The sequence below is a fragment of the Stenella coeruleoalba genome (genome assembly GCF_951394435.1).
Source record: "Stenella coeruleoalba genome assembly, chromosome: 17".
Taxonomy (NCBI): domain Eukaryota; kingdom Metazoa; phylum Chordata; class Mammalia; order Artiodactyla; family Delphinidae; genus Stenella; species Stenella coeruleoalba.
Genome location: NC_137163.1, coordinates 564,340 through 584,735, shown reverse-complemented (window position 1 = coordinate 584,735; position 20,396 = coordinate 564,340). Strand labels below are relative to the sequence as shown.

The following is a 20,396-nucleotide window of genomic DNA, read 5'->3' as shown; positions in this document are numbered from 1 at the left end:
AGCGTCCCCGCAGGACCTGGGCCTGAGGCTGTGCCTCGCGCAGAGCGTTTGCATGGCCAGCCAGGCCGTCCGCAGCAGCTCCCACGGCAGCTCCTTCCAGCTCCTGAGGAAGCCGGAGCTGGTGGCGCAGATGATGGTGAGCGCCGGCGGGGCCTGGGGAGGGGCCTGAGTTCCCCAGCGGGTGAGGGGCGGCAGCTGACTGGGAGGCAAGCCAGTGCTGTGGCCAAGGGCCATCCCGCGGCTGCTCCCCCAGGAGTTCATCAAGGCCGAGCCCTCGGACTCCCTGAGGACGCCCATGCGGAAGAAGGCCATGCTCGCCTGCACTTACCTGGCGTATCCTTTCCTCCGGGGCCGGGGGCCCGGCCGGGGGGCCCCTCTGCGTGAGCGCTGGGCCCTTAACTCGAGACTCAGCTCCCTGGAGCCGGCGCTGGAGGGGCAGGCGCAGGCGGACCTCATCCACAGCTGCCTGCACAGCATTATGGCCGTGCTGCCTGAGCCCGAGGGGGTGGACAGCCACCAGGAGGTATGAGCATGGCCCTGGCCGCGTGGGTGCCCGTGCGCGGGTGGCAGGGTCACGGCGGGACCGGCCGCTTCTCTCGTTCCAGCCTCTGTACCTGGACACCATGCAGGCCCTCAAGGACTTACTGACAAGCCTCCTTCAGCGAAACATGACCCCCCAGGGCCTGCAGGTCATGGTGGAGGTGTGCGGTGGGTGTGCGCTTCCCCGGGGTAGGGGCGCCGTGGGGACCCTGTGGTGTGCTATGCAAGGAGGTGGGGGGGGTTCTGTGAGCGGCGGGGGGACCCCCTCCTGCCTGGGCAGGTATGCAGATGGGTGCAGTCCCCGACCCAGATGGGGGCCCCAAGCTGGTTCTCCCCGCCCCCCCATCACATGGTGCCGGGATGGAGAGACCCTGAGGTGCCCCGGACATGCCCTCCTGGCCTGCAGTGGCCTGCGGCATGGCTTCCTGCCCTTTGCAGCACTGCGGTGGGCTGGTGCAGGGCCGACCCACTCCTAGGAACACCCTGTCCCTCTGTATGCCTGGCTTGCTCTGGGTGGCCGTGGCCATGAGCCAGGCCAGCAGGACGGAGTGACGGGGCGGGGTGCACTGCACAGGGGGCTTGCTCTGACCTGGCACGCTGGCCCCCCCACCCAGAAGGGTGGCTGTAGGCAGGGCACCTATATGAAGCCCCCTCTTCCCCAGCACCTGAGCCCATGGATCAAGTCCCCGAGGGGCCACGAGCGGGTGCGGGCGCTTGGCCTAAGCGCCTGCCTGCTTCAGCACTTCCTGAAGCACCTGCACATCAGCGTGAGTACCAGGTGGCGACCCGCATGGCCACTCCCTTGCCCTGTCCCCGTCCTGGCCCCTCGGCTTGGGGACAACTGCCTGCGGCCCTTGCGTCTCTGAATGCCAGCACGCTCTCTGCCCTTCGCCCAGCTGCTGCCTGGGCTCATCCCGCGTCCCAGCGAGTGCCACCGTCCTCTTCCTGAGCCGTGGACGGAGAGCCATGAGGGCCAGGAACTGTCCTCAGGGCTGGCCGCCCGGTGTTGATCTGATGGGCACCCTCGTCCTTGGGAGCGGGATCATGGGCCGGGACTGGCGCCTGACGTGCTCCCCGGAGGAGGGAACGGGTGATGGGGACCTGGGTGTGAAAGGAGAGAAGGAGGGCGTTCGCGGCAGAAGCAGCAGTTTGGGCAAAGGCAGGGGGATGTGAACCCACGAAATGCTGCGGAAAAGGCAAGTATTATTCGGTGGTTGGAGCGGGGGAGAAGGAGCTTGGTCCAAGAACCGCACGGTTATTATGCGTTTTAATATTTGCTAAGAGTAAGCAGCTTTTTACGTTTTCAGAACTTCACGGTTCTTTCAAGGCCATTAATCAGGGGGTTTTAGGGTAGATTGGACGCAGTCCTCAGATGCTCCCAGCGCGGCTTTGTGGGGGCACGCACCCCACATTTTCGTGTGTTGAGCAGTAACATCTTTTAATAATGGGCCTTTCCATCCAGGTCCCCCTGGGCCCCTCAGAAGCAGTTTCTGGGTCGCAGGTTCTGTTGCCGTTGTCAGCGTAACTTTTTCTTCCACTGTATTTAATAATTTGCTGATTGCTGGTAGGCAGGAAAACTATGGACTATTGGGTGTTTAGGAACTGGCTAGTTTATAAGATTCCGTTGTTGTTTCTAGTGAATTTTTGGTTAGTTCTCTGTACTCCTCAGATACAGTCATCATAGTTTACAAATGCCGCGACTTTGGCCTTTCTCCCCCGATGTTGATGCATGTTAGTCCGTGCTGAAGATGAAAGCTGGCGGCAGCCCCGAGCCTTTACGGTCTCACTCTTAAGCGCGATGCTTGATTTGGTTGGCAGTATTTCTTCTTCGTCGTGTTCCAGAAGCATCTGTTTGCTCGCTTACACGGCTTTTCCCACCCAGGTTCCCCTGTGGCCTGTTTTTCATGTAACCCTGGTCCAACCAGAGTTCATGTTTGTTTGTGATGAGACAGAGCTCTGCCCTCTCTAAGAGAACAGCAGCTGGGGGGTCCTCTGTCCAGCGCTCCGGCCGCCCTGCCTTGTGCAGGTCCCCTTAGTGACTTCTGGGAGAGCAGCAGCCTGGGAGCCCTGCACGTCCTTAGGAGCCCGTGCAGGGCGGGGGCGGGGCGGGCTGCTTCCCTGGGGAGGCCTCTCGTGTGGGGGGCTGACAGCAGAGTGGTGGGGCCGGGAAGGCCGAGGGCTGAGTGATGGCGGGGGCGGAAGTTGACATCCCCAGGTCCAGGGCATAGGAAACAAGGCCCTTTGCTAAGAGCAGGGTCGGGAAGGCTTAGTATTTGAGGAGAGCAGGAAAGGCTCTGAAAGGTGGGACCAGGACCCAGTTAGGAGGAGAAGGGTCTCACGCAGCAGCCCCCTTACCTGACGGGGGCCTTGCCTTCTGGGGCGGGGGCTTCCCATGTGTCTGCCGAGGCAGCAGAGCCCGACCGTCCCTCTGCCTGCACACACCTACTCGCCCGGCCCTCCTCCCCTCTTAGGGACCTGCACTTGGGGGGTGGGGCTCGCCATGCAGGAGGAGGAGCTTGACAGGGGCCCTGCTGGCCACAGGGGTGGACAGGGGCTGCCCTGCTGCTCACACCCCTGCCCGAATCTGGGTGTGGGTGGCACCTGCCCACCGCAGCATCTCCAGAGCTCCAGCCCCCATCTCTGGACCTCTGCCCCCGTGCCCCTCCAGCACCCGCACATCTGCCTCTCCAGGCCCTGGTGCCCTTCCACAACCTGGGCCTCCTCCTCGGCCTCTTCTCCCCACGGTGCGCGGACCTATGGCCTGCCACCCGCCAGGAGGCTGTGAGCTGTGTCTACTCCCTGCTCTACCTCCAGCTGGGCTACGAGGGTGAGCCCCTGGCTGGGCAGAGGTGCAGGGGGTGTGGTGAGGGAGCAGAGTCTGGGCCTCTGGAGGCCAGGGGAGGCCTCCACCCAGCCCTGCGCTCCCTCCCGCCTCTGCAGGCTTCTCCCGCGATTATCAGGACGATGTGGTTGAGCAGCTCCTCACCCTCAAGGACGGCCTGGGGCACCCTGACCCCACCATCCTCTTCCACACCTGCCACAGCGTAGCCCAGGTACCTGCCAGGGCCTCTGCGAGGGAAGGAGGGGCCGCACCGTCGGGGCCCAGGGGGCCTCTGCGGCAGCTCCTCTCTTGCACGGGCTCCACGGGTGCCGGGCCGGGCACGCGGACGGGTCTCACTCAGAGAGTTCGGTGTCCAGCACCACCTCCCGCCCCCTCCTGTGCTTGCTGGGGTCCCCCCTCCCTCCGAGGCCCAGCGGGGAGGGTGTGGGCAGGAGCTCAGCTCCGGCCCCAGAGGGTTGAGAAAGCTGCCCCTAGCCCACCCGTGAGCCCCCAAGCCAGGGCGGCGCTGTTGTCCCACTTGGTGACTGGAAATGGCCCTCAGGGGTCAGGAGGCTTTCTCTCCAGCCAAAGAAGGAAGGGGAGGGGGTCAACAGGGCCCTTTGTCGGGTGGGGGCGGGCTCAGACACTGGGAAGCGGAGGCCCCGCCCTGGGCGAGTCCAGGCACAGCGGAACTCTGTGTTTGGGATCAGACTTCATGGGTATTAAACCACTTTTATTTCTTCTTTGTACAAAGTTCATCTGCTTTAACTTCTGGTTGCTCTCTTTTATGTGGAGGGAAGGACAGGGGCTGCAGGGGGAGCTGAAGGTCCGTAGAGTCTTGGTGGCCGGGCGGTCCAGGGTGGAACATGCCACCATCTACCCTTGACTCTCTGCATTCTAGAGAGTTCTAGAGAGGCTGCACCACCAGGGCCACTCCCAGCCCACCCCACTGGTCAGGAGGAGCCTCAGGGAGGGCACACTGACCTGGGCCCTGCAGCTGCCCAGGGACCCCCCCTTCCAGGGGCCTGGGCCTGGAGGCCCTGGAGGCTGCCTCCGGGACCTGGCCAGGCTTCAGTCTGGGGACAGGGGCTCCCGTGCATGGGCCACCCCACCCTTGCACTGGCAGGAGCTCCCGAAGGCGTACAGGGCTTGTATGAGGGTGGGAAAGGCTGGAGGAGGGATTTGAGAGGCGGCAATGTCAGCCCTTCCCAGGAAACTCGAGCCCCTGGGATGTTACGCCTGGAAGGTGTGCTGACGCTGTGCTCTCAAGTCTTCCTGACGCAACTGTCCTCCTAGATTATTGGCAAGCGCCTCCCGCCAGATCAGCTCATCAGCCTCTTGCTAACGCTGTTTGAGGGCCTGGGAGACCCCGACCAGAACTGTTCCCGAGCCGCTGCAGTGATCGTCAACTGCCTGCTGAAGGAGCGGGGCCACGTGCTCCTGGAGAAGGTGGGGCTGGGCGGGGCTGGGGCTCGGATGGGCGGGGGCGGGCAGGGGCGTGGCCGGCGCGGGGCTCGTCAGGGGCCAGGCGTGGGCGTGGTCTTGCCTGGGACAGGCCAAGAGTGTGGGTGGGCGGGGCTGGGTAACTTGGGGCGCCCCACCCCACTCCCTCACCCCCAACCCGTGCCCTGTGGAGGTTTGGCCCTCAGTGCTCAGCTCCTTTTCCCTGTGGGCCTGATTTGGACAAATCTTTCTCTTCTCTTTGAAGACAGAATTAAGTGAAAGTAACTGCGGAGAACTTAAGGGTAGAAAAGGCAATCGAGAGGGCAATGTCAGTGCTAGGGGCTATCACTTGGCGCCGAGCCAGCACTGGCTGAGCTCCCTGCTTCACCTGCTGGTGAAGACGCAGGTCCAGAGGGTCCCCAGGTGCCTGCACAAAGGGTTCCACGGCGGGTCTGGCCCAGAGCAGAGGTGCCCGGGACACTCCGGTGCTGCCCTGCCCATCGCCTCTGAGTCCTTCTGGCCGTGAGCTCACGTGGCTGTCCCCATAGTGCCCAGACATGCATCGGCAGCCACCATGACAGACGTGCCCAGGTCCTCGTAGGTGCAGGTCTGAGGCAGGCTCCGAGGATCAGGGGATTTCTAGAACGCGTGTCTTTGAATCCTGGAGAGCCGGTGGCCTGGCAGGTGGGGTCCCATGTGCCTAGAGGGAGAGTTAAGCTCCCCATTAAAGTGAAGCATAGCAGCAGAAAGGGGGGTTTGTCCTAAGTGCATGGCCTTGGGGGCTCGCACAGGCAGGAGCAGAGGTCCTACCCACTCCAGAGTCCCTTATACCCCAGCAGACGCTCTGCAGCACAGACCGTGCCTCGGCGCGCACCTCATGTAGAGGGGCCTCACGTCTGCCCCAGTCTGCCCCACATGGCGGTAGCCTGTGAGACCGCGCGTCTCCCGGCCTGGCCTGAGCGTTGCTCCTCCCCGCCGTGAGGGCAACGTCATGCACCCACCCACCTCCGTGAGCACTTGGGCAGTTCCCAGTCTGAGCACTGAGTGCTGCCAGAGCGCGGGTCCGTTGGACCTGAGGGTACATTTTGGTTGGAGACACACCCAGGAGAGCGACTGGGGCCTGCAGGAGAGCCCCCCCCCCCCCCCCGCCCCCCGTGCAGCTGTCCCGGGGCTGTCAGATGGCGCTCCAGGCCGTTCAGCTCCCGCATGCCACGCCCCTGCCGACGCCGTTTCTGCCCCTTCTGGTGGGTGTGCAACGGCTTCCTGGTTGGGTTTTGTTCGCGTTTCTCTGGCGGCTTACGCAGTGGCGCGCTTTGGCACACTTCCTGGCTGTTCAGACGTCGTCTGCTGTGAGGACACCAGCCTTGCCCATCTTTCTTCCGGCTTGTCTGTGCTTTGCTTATTGATTTGCAGACGCACTTTGTATATTCTGGGTGCAGGGCCTGTACTGGGTGGATCCCAGGGAGCGGGGGAGGGGCCGCAGTGCAGGCGCGGCGCCGGGAGGGGAGCGTGCCATCGTGGCGCACTCCTCCTGGGAGTGGAAGCGGGCTGGGGGAGGAGGAGGGCGGCACAGGGCACGGCCGTGAGTCCTCGTCGGGGTTTGATGAGCCAAGGTTTGGCTCTTATCTTGCACTCAGTGGGGCTTCCGGCCGGGTCAGGCTGGAGTGGTAGAGAGGTGCCCTGGAGGCTCTGTGTGGGGGGAGGGGACAGACCAGGCCGCAGGCAGTGGCCGCCGGTGGTCCTGTTGTGTGTGTACACACGGCGCATTTTGTCTGCTTGTTCATCTGTGGATGGACACGTGCGCCGCTTTCGCCTCTTGGCTACTGTGAATAATGCTGCTATGAACGTGGGTGTAATACATACCCCTTCGAGGTCCTGTTTTCTTTTGGGTAAATACCCAGAAGTGGATTTGCAGGATCATAGGGTAGTTCTATTTGGAATGTTTTGAGGAACTGCCGTACTGTTTTCCTTAGTGGCTGCACCAGTTTACATCCCCACCAGCAGCACACAGGGGTTCCAGTTTCTCCACATCCTCACCAGCACTTGTTAATACCTGTTTTCGCCTTTTTTAATGTTTATATGTATGTGTATATATATATATATATATATATATTTTACATAACGAAAGTTCTTCAGGAATGGACATTTTCCCCTAAGCCTCAGAAGTACAATATGGCATATTATTTTAATTAGCTAAAAGAGGAAATGAACAGACCTCTATAATTATTAATATTGGTAATATTCTTTCATTTAATATTTTTGTATATCAAGTGTCTCCGTGTTAACTTGTATTCCATTTCTCTAATCACGGTTTCCTTTAAATACCTGTTGGTTTGATAGCCGCCACCCTGATGGGTGTGACGTGGTATGTCATGTTGGTTTTGATTTGCACGTCCCACGTAATTAGTGTTGTTGAGCCTCTTCTGATATGCTTGTTGGCCATTTGTATGTCTTCTTTGGAGAAGTTTGCGTCCTTTGCCCATTTTTAAATCAGATTATTTGATTTTTTTGTTGTTGTTGAATTGTAGGAGTTCTTTATATATTCTGGACATTAACCCATTATCGGATATATGATGTGCAGATATTTTTCCCATTCCAGAGGTTGTCTTTTCACACTCGTGACCGTGTCCTTTGATGCATAAAAGTTCTAAAGTTTGATACAGTTCCACGTGCCTGTGTTTGCTTTTGGTGCCTGTGCTTTGGGCATCACATCCAGGAAATCACTGCCAAACCTAATGTCCTGAAGATTTCCCCCTGTTGTCTTCTAGGAGTTCCTTAATAGTTTCGGGTCCCACCCGTCCTTGATAAATCCAGGTGCCTCTCCTCGGGCCCAACACACCGAGCCTGCTCCTGGCCTCTCAGGGAGCTGCTGGGCTGTCTCCTCCTGGCTCAGGCTCCCAGACACACTCAGCACACCCACCCCGGGTGCTGTGTTCCTGACTTAAACCTTCAGCCTGTCTGCGACGTGCCACCTCTGTCTCATGTGGCATGGTCACTGGTATCGGTACCCATGGGGGCCGTGGGGCCACCCTTTTCTTTCCTGCCCTGAGAGCCTGGCAGGGGGACCCCCTAGAGACACCTGGACACTGTTGGACTTTGAGTTTCTCTGACACTAAATCAGAAAAAGTGGTCCTAGCAGGTGACCCGTGACCGGGCTGAGCCCCTCCGCCAGCAAGCCAGGCTGGTCAGGTGGAGGGCAGGACGGACATGCCGGGAAAGAACAGACTTCTCTTAATAAACAGCGGGCGTGGGAAGTGAAGCCGTTGCTGCAGAGAAGCCCGGCAGGCGTTAGACACAGAAGCGCCGCCCAACTCAGCAGTTCCACTGCTAGGCGTGTACCCGCGAGAGGTGGGCCCGTGCCCATGGGAACCTGTACCGACACGCGCCTGGCAGCCCAACCATGGCAACGACGTAGACGCCCATCAGTTAGTAGCTGGATCTGTCGTTCAGTGAAACACTACTCAGCAGCAGGAAGGAGTGACGGCCGATTCCTGCCGCAGCACGGAGGAGCCTGGGAAACACTTGGCAAGGTGAAAGAAGCTGGCCACAAAAGGCCCCACGGAGCGCGATTGCATTTCTCTGAAATGTTCAGAAGAGGCGAATCCAGACACGGACAGTGGATTCGTGGTTGCCGGGGTGGGGCGGGGGGACTGGGGAGTGACTGCTGGTGGAAATGAGGTTTCTTTTCGGGTGATAGAAATACTCTAAAATCGTGGCTGCACAACCCTGTGAATACACGGAAACCGCTAACTTGTACACTTAGAACGGGCGAAGTCTGTGGTGCGCAGTTACAGCTCCGTGAGGCTATTGCGAGGAAACAGCCTAGACCAGGTGTGAGGGGAGGGTAAAGGGCCCCCGCGGGGCTTGCCACCGAGAGGCGCGGGAGCAGCCCTGCAGGCCTAGGGTGCGGCTCCTGCTCACCAGTCCTGGGAAGCCGAGAACCCGGTGCCGAAGCAGCCCCAGAGCCCGCCACGCCTGAGCGCCCGGGCGCTGCCATCAGGGTTCGCAGGAAGCAGATTCAAGCTGCTCACGGGCGCCAGCGGGTACAGCTGCTGAGAAGCACATGCAACAGCGAGGACGACGTTAGAGAAGAAGATGGATGAGCCCAGGGAAACGATTAGGGAGGAAGCTCTGTCAAGACGAGCCACAGAAGGAGAACCAACGTCCAAGAAGGCGAAGTGAGGAAGCGGAACATTACGTAAGAGGTTCCACGTACCGCGAAGCATATCTACGGGCAACTGTACTCCAACGCTTGAGAACCTGGGGCGACAGGGACAGGCTTCTGCAGGGAGGCCGCTCTCTCCGCGTCTGCGCAGGAACCGCACAAGTGCACGAGTCCGCCAGGCCTGCACATCTTCAGGCGACCAAGAAAGAGCCCGGGAGACTGGAGAGGAGCCGCGCCCCGCGCCCCGGAGACGGGCGGGCCTGTTTCAGTGGCAGCCGTGGACTGGAACGTCCCGGCGCATCTGTCTGCGAACGTCGCCGTGCCCACGGCTGGCGGGGGGCACCGGCCCAGCGGCGGCGAAGGCTGCTCCACTAAAGCACCACTTGCCCGCCCAGGTCCCCAGGCAGGAACACGGGGAGGCTCCTTAGTGCGGCGGCCTGTCTCGTCAGGGAGACGCAGCTGGGCCGGCCGAGGGGCTGGGCAGGCGGGCGGGGGCAAAGCAAAGAGGTTCAGGTCCTTAGAAGGAGGTGCGGATGCCTGTGAGCGGGGTTATCAACCTTCTGGACTCGAGGTCATAAAAAGAAAACAGCCTCGTTACGCTTACAAGTCCTTCGAGAAATGGCGGCGGCAGTGCCCCTCCCTGAGGCCCAGCCCAGGCAGCACTGGACACGCAGCGCCGCCTCCCCTGCCGAGGACCACGCCCCGTGCCCCCGCGCCAGTCCCTTCCCGCTGCTCCTGCGGCCCAGGTCCCCGGGCAGGTTCCTCAGCCAGCCCTGCCCAGGAGCCCAGGGTTGGCGGAGCCCAAGGACTGCCAGCTGCCCGTCCCGGGGACCATGTCCCTGGGGCCGTGTCCAGTGCTCTGTCATCAGCTTTCACCTTGCACCAGGGTGCTTCCCAGCTGCGCAGCCCAGACCGTCGTGGGCAGCACCCCCGTGGCGCGGGGCCCACGCTGGCGACCGTGCCCTGGGTGCCCGTCTGTGGCCTCTGCAGCAGCTGCAGCCCATGAAGCCTGCCTGAGGCTGCCGGCCCTCTCCCGGCCCAGCTGTGGCCTCAGTCTGGGCACAGGGCTGCACGGGAGGTGGTGTGGGGCCGCGCAGCCCGTGTGTGTCCTGCCTCCAGGGACAGGCTGGGCCACCCCGTCAGCTTCAGCACTCACCCTGGGGCCTTCCCGTCCCGATCTGCCCTGCACACGCCTGTGTGTGTCTCAGTGCCTCCTCCCGGCAGGCCCCTCTTGGGTCCCCGTCGCTTCCCGTGTGGAATGTGGGATTGGCTCTCTCGGCCCCGAGGGCTCTGGGCTCCGGCTCTCCATCGGGTGCCGGCAGCAGGGAGCTCTGATCTCACAGGACTTCCCTCCCCCCACCTTGGCCAGCCAGTCTCCCCGGGGCCCCTGCACCCTGGCCACGGGGGACTGGCCCCTGGTGTGGGCGTGTCCCCGCTGTAGGCCTAACCGCGGTTTCCTCGCCCACAGGTGCCCGAGATCGTGAGCGTGCTGTGCTCCAAGCTGCAGGAGACCCACGGGGAGCACGTCCTGCAGGCCGCACAGCACAGCGTGTACGTCCTGGCGGCCCGGCACCATGCTGCCGTGGTGTCCAGCCTTCTGGGCAGCCCCCTGCCCTTTGACAGGTACGTGGTGCCCACTAGCCTGCGGGGGCGGACGGGGCTCCAGCCACCTGGGCTCCACGTTCCGGGGTCACTCCCACCCTGGTGTGGTGTTCACGGGCCCCAGCCCCTCTGCATGGGAGCCTGGAGACCCCGGCCCTGGACTGGGTAGAGACAGGCTCACTCTCATGGGCTGTGCTGGCCAGTCCTCAGGGCTGGTTCTCTGGAGGGCGTCCACCATCATCTGTGAGCAGACCCCTGGGGCCAGGCCCCCTCCTTGAGCCAGGAAGGGGGAATTCATGGTTGCCAGGGGCGGGGCGAAGTGTGGGACCTCTGACCCGCCCCCCACTCGCACCCCGGTCCCCGAGCTCCCATCGGTGACCCTCAAGTCGCCATCCTCGGGCTCTCAGGGCAGGACTTCTCCGCGCCAGGGCCTGTGCCCGGCCCCGCCTGTGGACCACAGCCCCTGGGGTCCCTCCCCTCCTGCTCCGAGGCCTCCAGGTGGCCGTTGCTGTGGTCCCAGTGCTTCCAGAGCTCAGGGCCCGCTGCTCCTGCCTTGGTTTGCTGTCCACGGCGTGGGTGGAGGCCGGCACCCGTGGCCTCCTGGAGGCCCCCGTGCGGGGAGGCAGCACAGCCCTTCCCCGTGGCCACGGCCCGGGTGGCCGGACGCGCCTGCACCTGCCGGCAAGACGTGGGCTCGCGCTGCCTGCTCTGCTCTCACTTAGATGCCGGCGCCGCTCTGGGCCCCCGGTTCCAGGTGTGTGGCTTCTCCCCAGGTCACGCCTGTCAGCGTCTGCCGCTGTCACCTCTCCGGCCCGTCACTGTCAGCCTTTCTTTGCCCTCGCAGTTTAGGTGTGTTCCTTTTCCAGGGTAAATAGACGCTCTCGGTTGCTGAGGTAGTTGGGGTTAAACTCACTGTCTTATTTTGTGTCTTCTCTTGGTCTTTTTTCTTTATCGTCTTCGTTGTCCTTTTTAGATTGACAGGGTCTTTTTTACAATTTCATCTTCCACTCAGTTAGTCTGGAAGTTGCACACCCTGTGTTCTCCAGCGGTGGCCCTGAGAACGACCGCGTGGGCACAGCGTCCCTGGGCAGTGCAGGCCTCTGCAGGGGCGGCCCCCTGCCCTGCCCGTCATCGTCATGGCTGCTCTGCGCGGGCAGTGTGTCTGCCCACGCACCCGCCCCTCGGCTCTGCGTCCCTGCCTTTCATGGGTGCGGCTCACGCAGAGGAGCACGCACACGGCCACAGGCCCTGGGGGGGCCTCAGCCGCACGCAGCGGGAGATGGGGCAGGCATCCAGCCCCTACTGGGCTCCGTGCCTGCTCGGTCGAAACTCCCTGAAAGGTCACCGCTGTCTGACTGCCGTTGTCAGAGGTGTGTTTTGCCTGACCTTGAACGTGGCGTCAGTGGAGCCCTCTGGACTTTCTCCTGCTTCTTTTGCTGTCCTCGGGGTGCAGGGTGCTGCTGTCCCTCCTTTCCTGCTGTGCCAGTGCTTTGCGTGTTCATAGGAGCGGGGTCGTCAGGGCAGGGTGGGCACAGTGCGGCCAGGGCCGAATCTGCCCACCACCCGCTGCCTCTGAGCCAACGATGGGCTTTACACTTGTAAACGGTTGGGGAAAAGTCCAAAGAATTATATTTCATGTCCAGAAAGTCACATGCAACCGGAACGTCCGTGTCCGGGGTGGCGTTCCGGGAGCGAGCACACCTTCGTTTCCTTGTCCGTGCCCGTGGCTGCCGTCGCCGCGTCACAGCAGAGCTGCCTGGTGTGCAGAGACTGGGCGGCGAGGGGCCCTGGCGCCCTCCCGCTGGAGCGCACCCCCCAGAGCCCCGTGAGGCTCCTGGGGGCGACAAGCCCCACTTCGTGCGTCTGAACATGCATTTATTCAGCTGTCCTTCTCGGAGGTTATTTGCCAGAGTTTGGGACTCGAGCTGGGCGCGTGCTTTCTTTGAGTCTGAGTAAGAGGACGTGTCCTTTTCTGGCTCCTGTGAGTCCAGGTAGTGCCGAGGCCGTGAGGGACACACACCAGGTGCCCCTTGTCCGTGGTGCTCCGCACCTTTGGGGGGTGGGGGGCGTGGGTGTCCATTCCTTGTCCTGCCAGGTGGCTACCGGGCTTCCTGAACCTGTGAGTTGGTGTCTGTCATCAGCTCTGACCGGTTTTCAGCCCTCCTCTTCAGACACTCTCTCGAATGTCTGCCAGACCTTTTCGTCCCACCCCCTACATGTCTGTTTCTGAATTTCCGCCGTGATTGTTATCTGCCGGGTTCTGGGTAACTCCCTCCATTTATCTTCCAGTTCATTGTTTCTCTCTCCTGCTGTATCCAGGCTGGTGCCAAATATGTCACTGAGTGCAGGGTTAGGTGTCTCAATTCTTTTTTTTTTTTTTGTCTTTTTGGCCACACCGCGTAGCATGTGGGATCTAGTCCCCCGACCAGGGATCGAACCCGGGCCCCCTGCATTGGGAGTGCAGAGTCTTGACCACTGGACCGCCAGGGAAGTCCCTGTGTCTCATTTCTAGAGGGCTGTTGGTTGGCTTCCAAATGTGCGCTATTTTTAGAATTTCCGGGTCCAGTTAGGTATCTGGAGTCTGTCACTTCTCTCCGTAAACGTGACGCACAGCCGCCTCCCGTGTGTCTGAGCACCCGGGGTCTGCAGGCTGCTCGGGCCTCCCGCAGCCTCCGCCTGACCTCACTCACATGCCTGCCTGCCTTGGCCACGTGCTGCTCGGTGCGGGAAAAGTGACTTGTAGGCGCCCCCGCGGCCTGGTGTGGCGCTGCCCCCCTCCAAGGAAGTCCAGTGTCTGCTCTGGCAGCTCCGGGGACACCTCCTCTCCCTGGCCCTGTACCACCCTTTCTTGCCAGCTCTGCTCACCCCCGGGCCGCCTGATTGCAGGCCACTGGGTCAGAGGAAGGGGTGAGTTCGGGTCTGAGGTCAGGGTGCCGCTCGTGGTCTGGCTGGAGCTGAGGCTGCTGGGCACGACAGGGGCCGGCAGTGGCCTCGGGGTGACCGTCCTCCTGCCCCGCTCCAGCCACACCTGCACCCTGTGGAGGGCGCTGGCCGTGGAGCCCGGCCTCGCCACACAGGTCCTGGGGCTGCTCCTGGAGAAGATGAGCGGGGACGTGCCGTTCAAGGAGAGCCGGGCCTTCCTGCTGAGCAGCGCACCCGACCGCGTGGCCACCCTGCCGCCCCTTGCGGTGAGTGAGCTCTGGGGCGGCACGCCTGGCCCCTCCCCCCTCCCCCCTCCCCGCTGCCGGTCCAGGAGGCTGGTACGGGGCCGTGTGGCCGCTGTGGGAGGGCCCCTGGGGGGGTGGGCCTGGGTGGCACCCTGCAGGCACCTGGCGGCTGACTGGGGCACCGGAGCAGGCGAGCTTGGAGCCCAGGCTCGTAAAGGCCCCGCAGGTGTCGGTCCCCGAGGGAGCGCCCTCTGTTTCACCCTGTGGAAAAAGAATAAACCCAGCTTGGCAGCGTGTCCACAGTACAGCAGCTGTGAGAGTTTCCTCCCCCTCCTGCTGAAGCACCGAGAGCAGATGCTGGGAGCCCGTCCCCCCCGCGGCCACACTGCCCTGGGCCCGCCTCCTGCCCCAGGGCTGAGCTCCTCGTCCCGCCCACCGGCCGCCCCTCAGGCGCCTCCTGCTGCTCCCAGGGCCCAAGACTTCTGGGGACACGGGGTACCTGCTAAGGAAGTGGGGCTTCAGGCTAGCTTGGGTCCTGGGGTGCAGGGTCCAGCCTTCGCTGTGGCCGGCCTCATTAGACCTGGCCTGGGGCGGGGAGGACTGAGGCTGAGGTGGCACCGTCCCCAGGCCACCTGTGCACTGTACGAGGTTGCGTCTGCCCCGGCGTCTGGGCCGGCGGTGCTGGAGCTCTACCCCCAGCTGTTTGCGGCGCTGCTGCTGCGGGTCAGCTGCACCGTGGGTGTCCAGCTGCCCAGGAACCTGCAGGCCAAGGAGAGGAAGAGCGCCAGCTCAGGCCTGGCCTCGCGGAGCCTCGAACCCTGCAGGTAAGCGGGCCCCGCCTTCCGCCCCTGGCACCCTCGTCTGTGGGCTGCTGTCCCTGCTGGGGGTGCAGCTTCCCTGGGCTGCAGGAGGGATGGGGACAGTCGGGGCGGGGCTTCCTGGGGACATCAGATGGGTCGTGAGCTGCGCCTTCTTTGGGAGGGCGGAGTGCGAGGAACGCTTGGGCACAGCAGGGTCTGCGCGAGCCCGCTCTGTGTTTGCGACCTCAGTCTTCAGCTCCAAATTCTGGCTCTTCCTACACTTGACTGGGGCCCCCCATCTTCGGACAGAAACTCGGCAGCAGCCTCCCTGTCTCCCCAGAGCGGCCTCTCACCTGGGTTGGCCCCGGCCCCCAGCCCTGTTGGGGAGGGCCCAGCTGCCACACGGGTGATGCCGGGTTGGCTCAGAGCCAGGCCCCTGGTGCCACTGGCCTGTGCAGGCACCTTCCCCTTGCCTCTCGTTGGGGTTTGGGGCCCTGGGTCCTGGGTCCTGGGGCAGGAGCCTGGGGACGGCAGGGTGGAGCTGTTTCAGCTCCTGGGGACATTCCTGGTCCCCCTGGTGGCTCTTCGGGGCTCCAAACAGCTGTCTGGGGCCACAGGATGAGCAGAGGAAGCTGACGCCCCGGGGCCACCGGAGCCTGAGTGACTGTCAGCCTGGCCGCCTCCCCACCCTTCCCCAGTGTCTGGCTGGGGACACACGAGGGACAGAGTCAGCTCTCCCCGCCCCACTGCGGGGCTGCCCCACCACAGAACTAACGCGTCCACTCCAGCGAAGGCTGTGTGTCAGGAGGCCTGGACTGACTGTGCAGACCGGGTGGAAATGTGAACGGCCCAGCAGACACGGCCCAAGCAACCCCGGGCCTAGCACACCGGCTCCAGCACCGTGGTCTGAGCTGTGGGGCCTACAGCCCCATGGCCCAAAGAGGGGTTCTGGGGGGGCCTGAGCCAGGATGCGTGCAGTGCCAGGCACAGGCCTTGGCTCTGATGGAGGCCATTCGTCAGCAAGTCAGACCCTTGCAAACGCCACACCCCCGGCAAATCTGGGCAGTAGGGTGAACAGGCAGGGGAGGAACCTCCTCTGAATCGTCAACCTGCTCCTCGGCCAGACCTGCCCCTCACCACTGCCCGTTCGCTGGAGCCAGGGGCACCTCTTCTGGGCCTTGAGGCCTGGAGCAGGGTGTGGAGCCAGGGGCAGAGCTGCTGGGCCCTAGCTGTGGCCCGGCCCTGCCCACACCGTGCGGGACTCCTTGGCAGGCACCGTGGGCATCTGCCCGGTGACCGCGTGGCTGGAATGGTTTTCTGTGCCTGCAGTCGGTGTGGGCGCCCCACATCCAGGGCCCCCCCCCCTCCCCGTGTCTGGGCCTTTGCTGGGATTGCAGAGCTCCTGGGACAGTGGGAGCCACCTTCCAGTATCTTCCCTGGGGTGGGAACCCAGCTGGGTATAGTCTGTGGACGCACAGCCGGGGAGACTGTCCAGCTGTCGGTGGACACCAGATCCCTCCCCGCCCCCACCAGGGGCACCCCCACAGCCCTCATTCCACCCCGGGACGACCATGAGGCTGGAGCTGGGCCCAGGTGGGGGCAGGGGGTTGTGTGCATACGGCGGGCTTGGGGGAGTCTACCAGCATCTGCTTCCTGGGCTGCCGGGACCCCTGGGCCAGGACCAGTCACGGGGCCTCCAAAAGCGCGTCAGATGCCCCCACAGCCACCCCCGCCCCTCCCCAGATGTGAGGCCTGTGCTGCGCAGCTGGCGAGGCCTGGCCCTCACGCTCCAAGCGCCTAGGCCCCTGGCTGCCCCTGCACCCCAGCGGCTGAGCCGTCGAGGTCACAGGAAGACCCCGTGCAGCTGACGCCTGACCGCCCCGAGGACGGTCCAGCGCACTGCCCTGGGGTGGGCACGTGCCCTTGGGCCAGGAGCCCCGGGGACGGCGCCTACGTTGATGCGCTCACGTCTGAGGGCCCACACGGGCCCTGACACGGGAGGTGGTCGATGTCAGGAGAGAGGGGGCCAGCGCGGGGCTGGGGGCGCGGCCCTGAGGCCCTCCCTGTGAGGCCATGGGGACCCTGACGTGCTGTCTCTCCGGGCCGCAGGTCGTGGTGTGAGTCTCTGCCAGGTCCATGTTGGGCCAGCACTGCTGTCCCCAGTGCTGTCTGGGGTCCTGCCCCTGCTGCCTGCTCACTGGCAGCCCTGCACCCTCTGCCTGAGCTGGGGAAGGGTTCATCAAATGAGGGGGGCGGACGCGCAATTCCAGCTGGTTTCTGCCTCCTTGGGCCCCTCCTACGAGAGAGAGGGCCAGCGGGGCGTGGCAGACGGGGCTGCCTGGCCCAGGCAGGAGTCAGGCTCTGGTCTGCCTCTTGAATTCATTTTTATGAAGGGTTTTCTCTATTTTCTTTTCACCTTTTTTTTTTTTTTAAATTAAATGAAGGTCTTTAAGGCAGGTGAAGACAGCTGATTGTTACCCTAAAATTAACCCGAGAGCCTTAACTGCTCCAGGGGCCTTGGGGACACTACCTGCAGAGCCCCCAGCTGCCCCTCATGGGGGTTGGGGAGACAGGAGCAGTCTGCCTGAGACCAGAGGGTCCACAGTGGTGCCCAGATGAGGGGGAGGGGAGAGCCCAGAGCCTGCGCCCCACAGGATCCTGCTGGTAGGGAGCAGGCTGGGTAGCCCCGGGGCATGTCTGCCAGCAGGACAGGTGTGTGCCTGAGCTGGGAGCCCTGCCAGCCGCACCCGTGTCTCCGCAGCTCCGCAGTGGATGCGCTGCAGGCCGTGCTTCTCCGAGGCGGCAACGATGACGTGGTGCAGCGCATGGAACTGGAGGGGGGCTGGCAGCTGCTCAGGACCTCGGCTGGGCACGAGGAGGGGGTCACCCGGCTGGCCAGGTGAGCAGGCGCGGCCCGCGCACCCGGGTTCTGGTGCTGGCTGGGCTCTAACAAGCCAGGTGCTGTTCAGGTGCCACCCGGGGGCCCCCAGTGGCGCCTGGGAGGGGGCCCAGCATGAGGAGCAGGCGCGTGGGGGCAGCTGTGGTCTCGGCCCGGCGGGCGGGGAGGGGCGTGTCTGGAGGCGGAGCACGTGCAGGGCCCGGCAGCGGGCGGGGGGCTCACGGGCTGGAGGGCGCAGACAGTGCAGGCTGGGAGGCGGAAGTGCCCCCAGGCCCACATGGGAGTGGGACGCGCTCGGGGGAGGCCTGAGGCCCCAGCCCTGCCCAGTGTAGCCTCCTTCCCAGCGCCATGGCCAAGTTCGCGGGCCCCCGGCTGCCCCTGATGATGAAGGCGCTCTTCGCCACACAGAGCAGCGTGTACGAGATGCAGAGGGTCAGCTCCACAGCCTTCCTGGCCGAGGTAGGAGCCACGTGCTCTAGATCACGAATAGAGGCAGCGGGGACCCCTCCCCGACAGGCAGGCTCAGGCCTCCCCCTGGAAAACCTGCCCCAGGCCATGGCAGCAGGGGCCAGGGTGGGGCTGGGTCAGGAGTTCCGGGGAGGCCAGGAGCTCAGGCTTGGCATACAGGCCTCAGCTGGCCTTCGCCACGTCCCCTCCTCAAAGTGACCTGCGGCTGGGAGGGCTGCCCAGTGCAGTGGTGGGGAGGGGGCGGGGCGAGCCTGGGGTTAGTGGGGCGAGGGCGGTCAGAGCACCTCTGCCCCCAGCTGCTTAGCAGCAACACGGTGAACGACCTGATGCTCCTGGAGTCCCTGCTGGACAACCTGCTGGCGCGGCAGAAGGACACGTGCGCCCGCGTGCGGAGACTGGTGCTCCGGGGCCTGGCCAACGTTGCCTCGGGCTCCCCGGATAAGGTGAGGGGCTGGCCAGCCCTCTGGGGCCCCGTCCCCGGGAGGGAGACGGCAGAGCTGCAGCCAGTGAGGAGACCCAGGTGGGCACGGGGCGGGCGCTGGGCGTGGGCGCGGAGATGGCACCGGGAGGGTGGGGCGCTGGGCCGCTCCACAGCATGACCTGGGCACACGGGTATGTGTGGCGTCCCCAGGTACGGGCCCATGGCCCCCAACTCCTGACGGCCATGATCGGTGGGCTGGACGACGGGGATGACCCGCACAGCCTGGTGGCCCTGGAGGCCATGGTGGGCCTCGCGAGGCTGCTGGACCTGGTGGAGGCCTGGGACCTGCGCTCGGTGCTGCTGCACGTTGCCATCCGCATCCGGCCCTTCTTCGACAGTGTAGGCCCCGCCAGCCCCGCCCCTGGCCACGCCAGCCTGGCTCCTGCCCCTTCCTCTCCGGGCCCCGCAAGCCGTGTCACCACCGCACGCTCAGGGCCGGGCCCCGGGGTCGACGGATGGGCAGCTCTGGGGAGGGCCCCATAGGGTGACACCTGCCGCCCACCACCCCGCCCCAGGAAAAGGTGGAGTTCCGTTCTGCGTCCATCCGCCTCTTCGGGCACCTCAACAAAGCCTGCCAGGGGGACTGCGAGGACGTCTTCCTGGAGCAGCTTGTTGGCGGGCTCGCGCCCCTGCTGCTGCACCTGCAGGACCCCCAGCCCCCAGTGGCTGCTGTGAGTAGCCAGAGGGCATGGGCAGGCCGGGCCGGACTCACTCAGGGACTCAGGGACTCAGGGCTCGACCTGTGCCCTGCAGGCCTGCAGGTTCGCCTTGCGCATGTGCGGCCCCAACCTGGAGTGTGAGGAGCTGGCAGCCATCTTCCAGAAGCACCTGCAGGAGGGCCGGGGCCTGCACTTCGGAGAGTTCCTCAACACCACCTGCAAGCACCTGGTGAGGGGCGGGGCGGGGTGGGGGCGGGGCGGCAGGGCGGGGGCGGGGCCTGACTGAGGGCCTCCTGCAGATGCACCACTTCCCCGACCTGCTGGGCCGCCTGCTGAGCACCAGCCTGTTCTACTTCAAGAGCAGCTGGGAGGACATCCGCGCCGCGGCCCCCATGCTCACAGGTGAGGCTGCCCTGGGCCCCCCTCCCGCTCCCCACGGCGCGGGCCCTGACCCCGGCCCCACCCCCGCCCCGCAGGGTTCCTGGCACTGCACGTGGAGGCTGAGCGCCGGCCGCAGGTGGACCTGGAACAGCTCCTGGCGGGTGAGCCCCAGCCCTGGGCCCCGCCCCCCACGGCGCGCTGGGCCGCGCTGACCCTGTGGGCACCAGGGGGGACTAAGTGATTTTCCTGGATTTCAAGGATTTTTTCCCTGTCACTGGTGACCTCATCGTCTCTAGTAATTCACGGAAACTTCTTGACTGTTCCAAAAGAGCTTAAAAAACACTAAAAAAGGAAAAACTATCTTTCCGTTGGCTCCTGAGCCCTCCCGGCAGAGGCCTGTCTTAGGAGGGCGGTGGGCGGGCGGCCCCCACGCACAGGGTGGGGTGTGAGCCTCGGGGGTCCTGGCCCCCAGGCTCAGCGCGCCAAGAAAGGGGGGCTCAGCCTTAGCCGCAGCTGCTAGCGGGGTGTGGGCGGGACCGCGGGCTCGGACGGTCAGTTCTCAGAGGGCCGCAGAGGAGCCCCCAGCAGCGGCTCCCTGTCCCCCAGCACTCCAGCTCCTGCTCAAGGACCCGGCCCCCGCGGTGCGCGTGAAAGCTGCGGAGACTCTGGGCCGCCTGGTGAAGTTCGCCTGAGGCTCCCGTGGCAGCGCTGCCCCTACACGCAATACCGGCCTTGCCGGCCTGAACCGAACCTCCGAGATGGGGCCCTAAGGGGCCCCCTGCCCGAGGGGAGCCCCCAGGCCCACACAGCAAGGGAGGGCCGGGGCCACGAGGGTGGGCACGTCGCTGTCCCCCCCCTCCCCAATAAAGCCATTTGCTGCTCAGCAGGTGCCGCAGTGACGTGGCCTCTCCTTCTGGGCAGGTCAGCAGGCCCCCTCCCCCGTTAGGCATCCTGACTCAGAGAAGGTCAC

The 20,396-nt window shown here is 64.2% G+C and overlaps 1 protein-coding gene across 3 annotated transcripts in view; it reads left to right on the top strand.

The window, feature by feature from the left end:
- The window catches only part of MROH1 (maestro heat like repeat family member 1), a 67,457-nt gene extending 47,205 nt beyond the window's left edge, over positions 1-20,252 (top strand). For all 3 annotated transcript variants that reach the window (XM_079901476.1, XM_079901475.1, XM_079901474.1), the window contains 20 exons: positions 14-136; positions 254-333; positions 412-523; positions 606-701; positions 1,203-1,307; positions 3,232-3,367; positions 3,481-3,593; positions 4,658-4,810; positions 10,438-10,592; positions 13,594-13,759; positions 14,366-14,562; positions 17,300-17,437; positions 17,782-17,896; positions 18,202-18,348; positions 18,537-18,725; positions 18,902-19,057; positions 19,140-19,274; positions 19,345-19,447; positions 19,522-19,587; positions 20,033-20,252. In XM_079901476.1, the coding sequence (XP_079757602.1) occupies positions 14-136; positions 254-333; positions 412-523; positions 606-701; positions 1,203-1,307; positions 3,232-3,367; positions 3,481-3,593; positions 4,658-4,810; positions 10,438-10,592; positions 13,594-13,759; positions 14,366-14,562; positions 17,300-17,437; positions 17,782-17,896; positions 18,202-18,348; positions 18,537-18,725; positions 18,902-19,057; positions 19,140-19,274; positions 19,345-19,447; positions 19,522-19,587; positions 20,033-20,118 (2,571 nt within the window). In that variant the 3' untranslated portion in view covers positions 20,119-20,252. The remainder of the gene's footprint in view (positions 1-13; positions 137-253; positions 334-411; positions 524-605; positions 702-1,202; positions 1,308-3,231; positions 3,368-3,480; positions 3,594-4,657; positions 4,811-10,437; positions 10,593-13,593; positions 13,760-14,365; positions 14,563-17,299; positions 17,438-17,781; positions 17,897-18,201; positions 18,349-18,536; positions 18,726-18,901; positions 19,058-19,139; positions 19,275-19,344; positions 19,448-19,521; positions 19,588-20,032) is intronic.
- Positions 20,253-20,396: the final 144 nt, after the last annotated feature.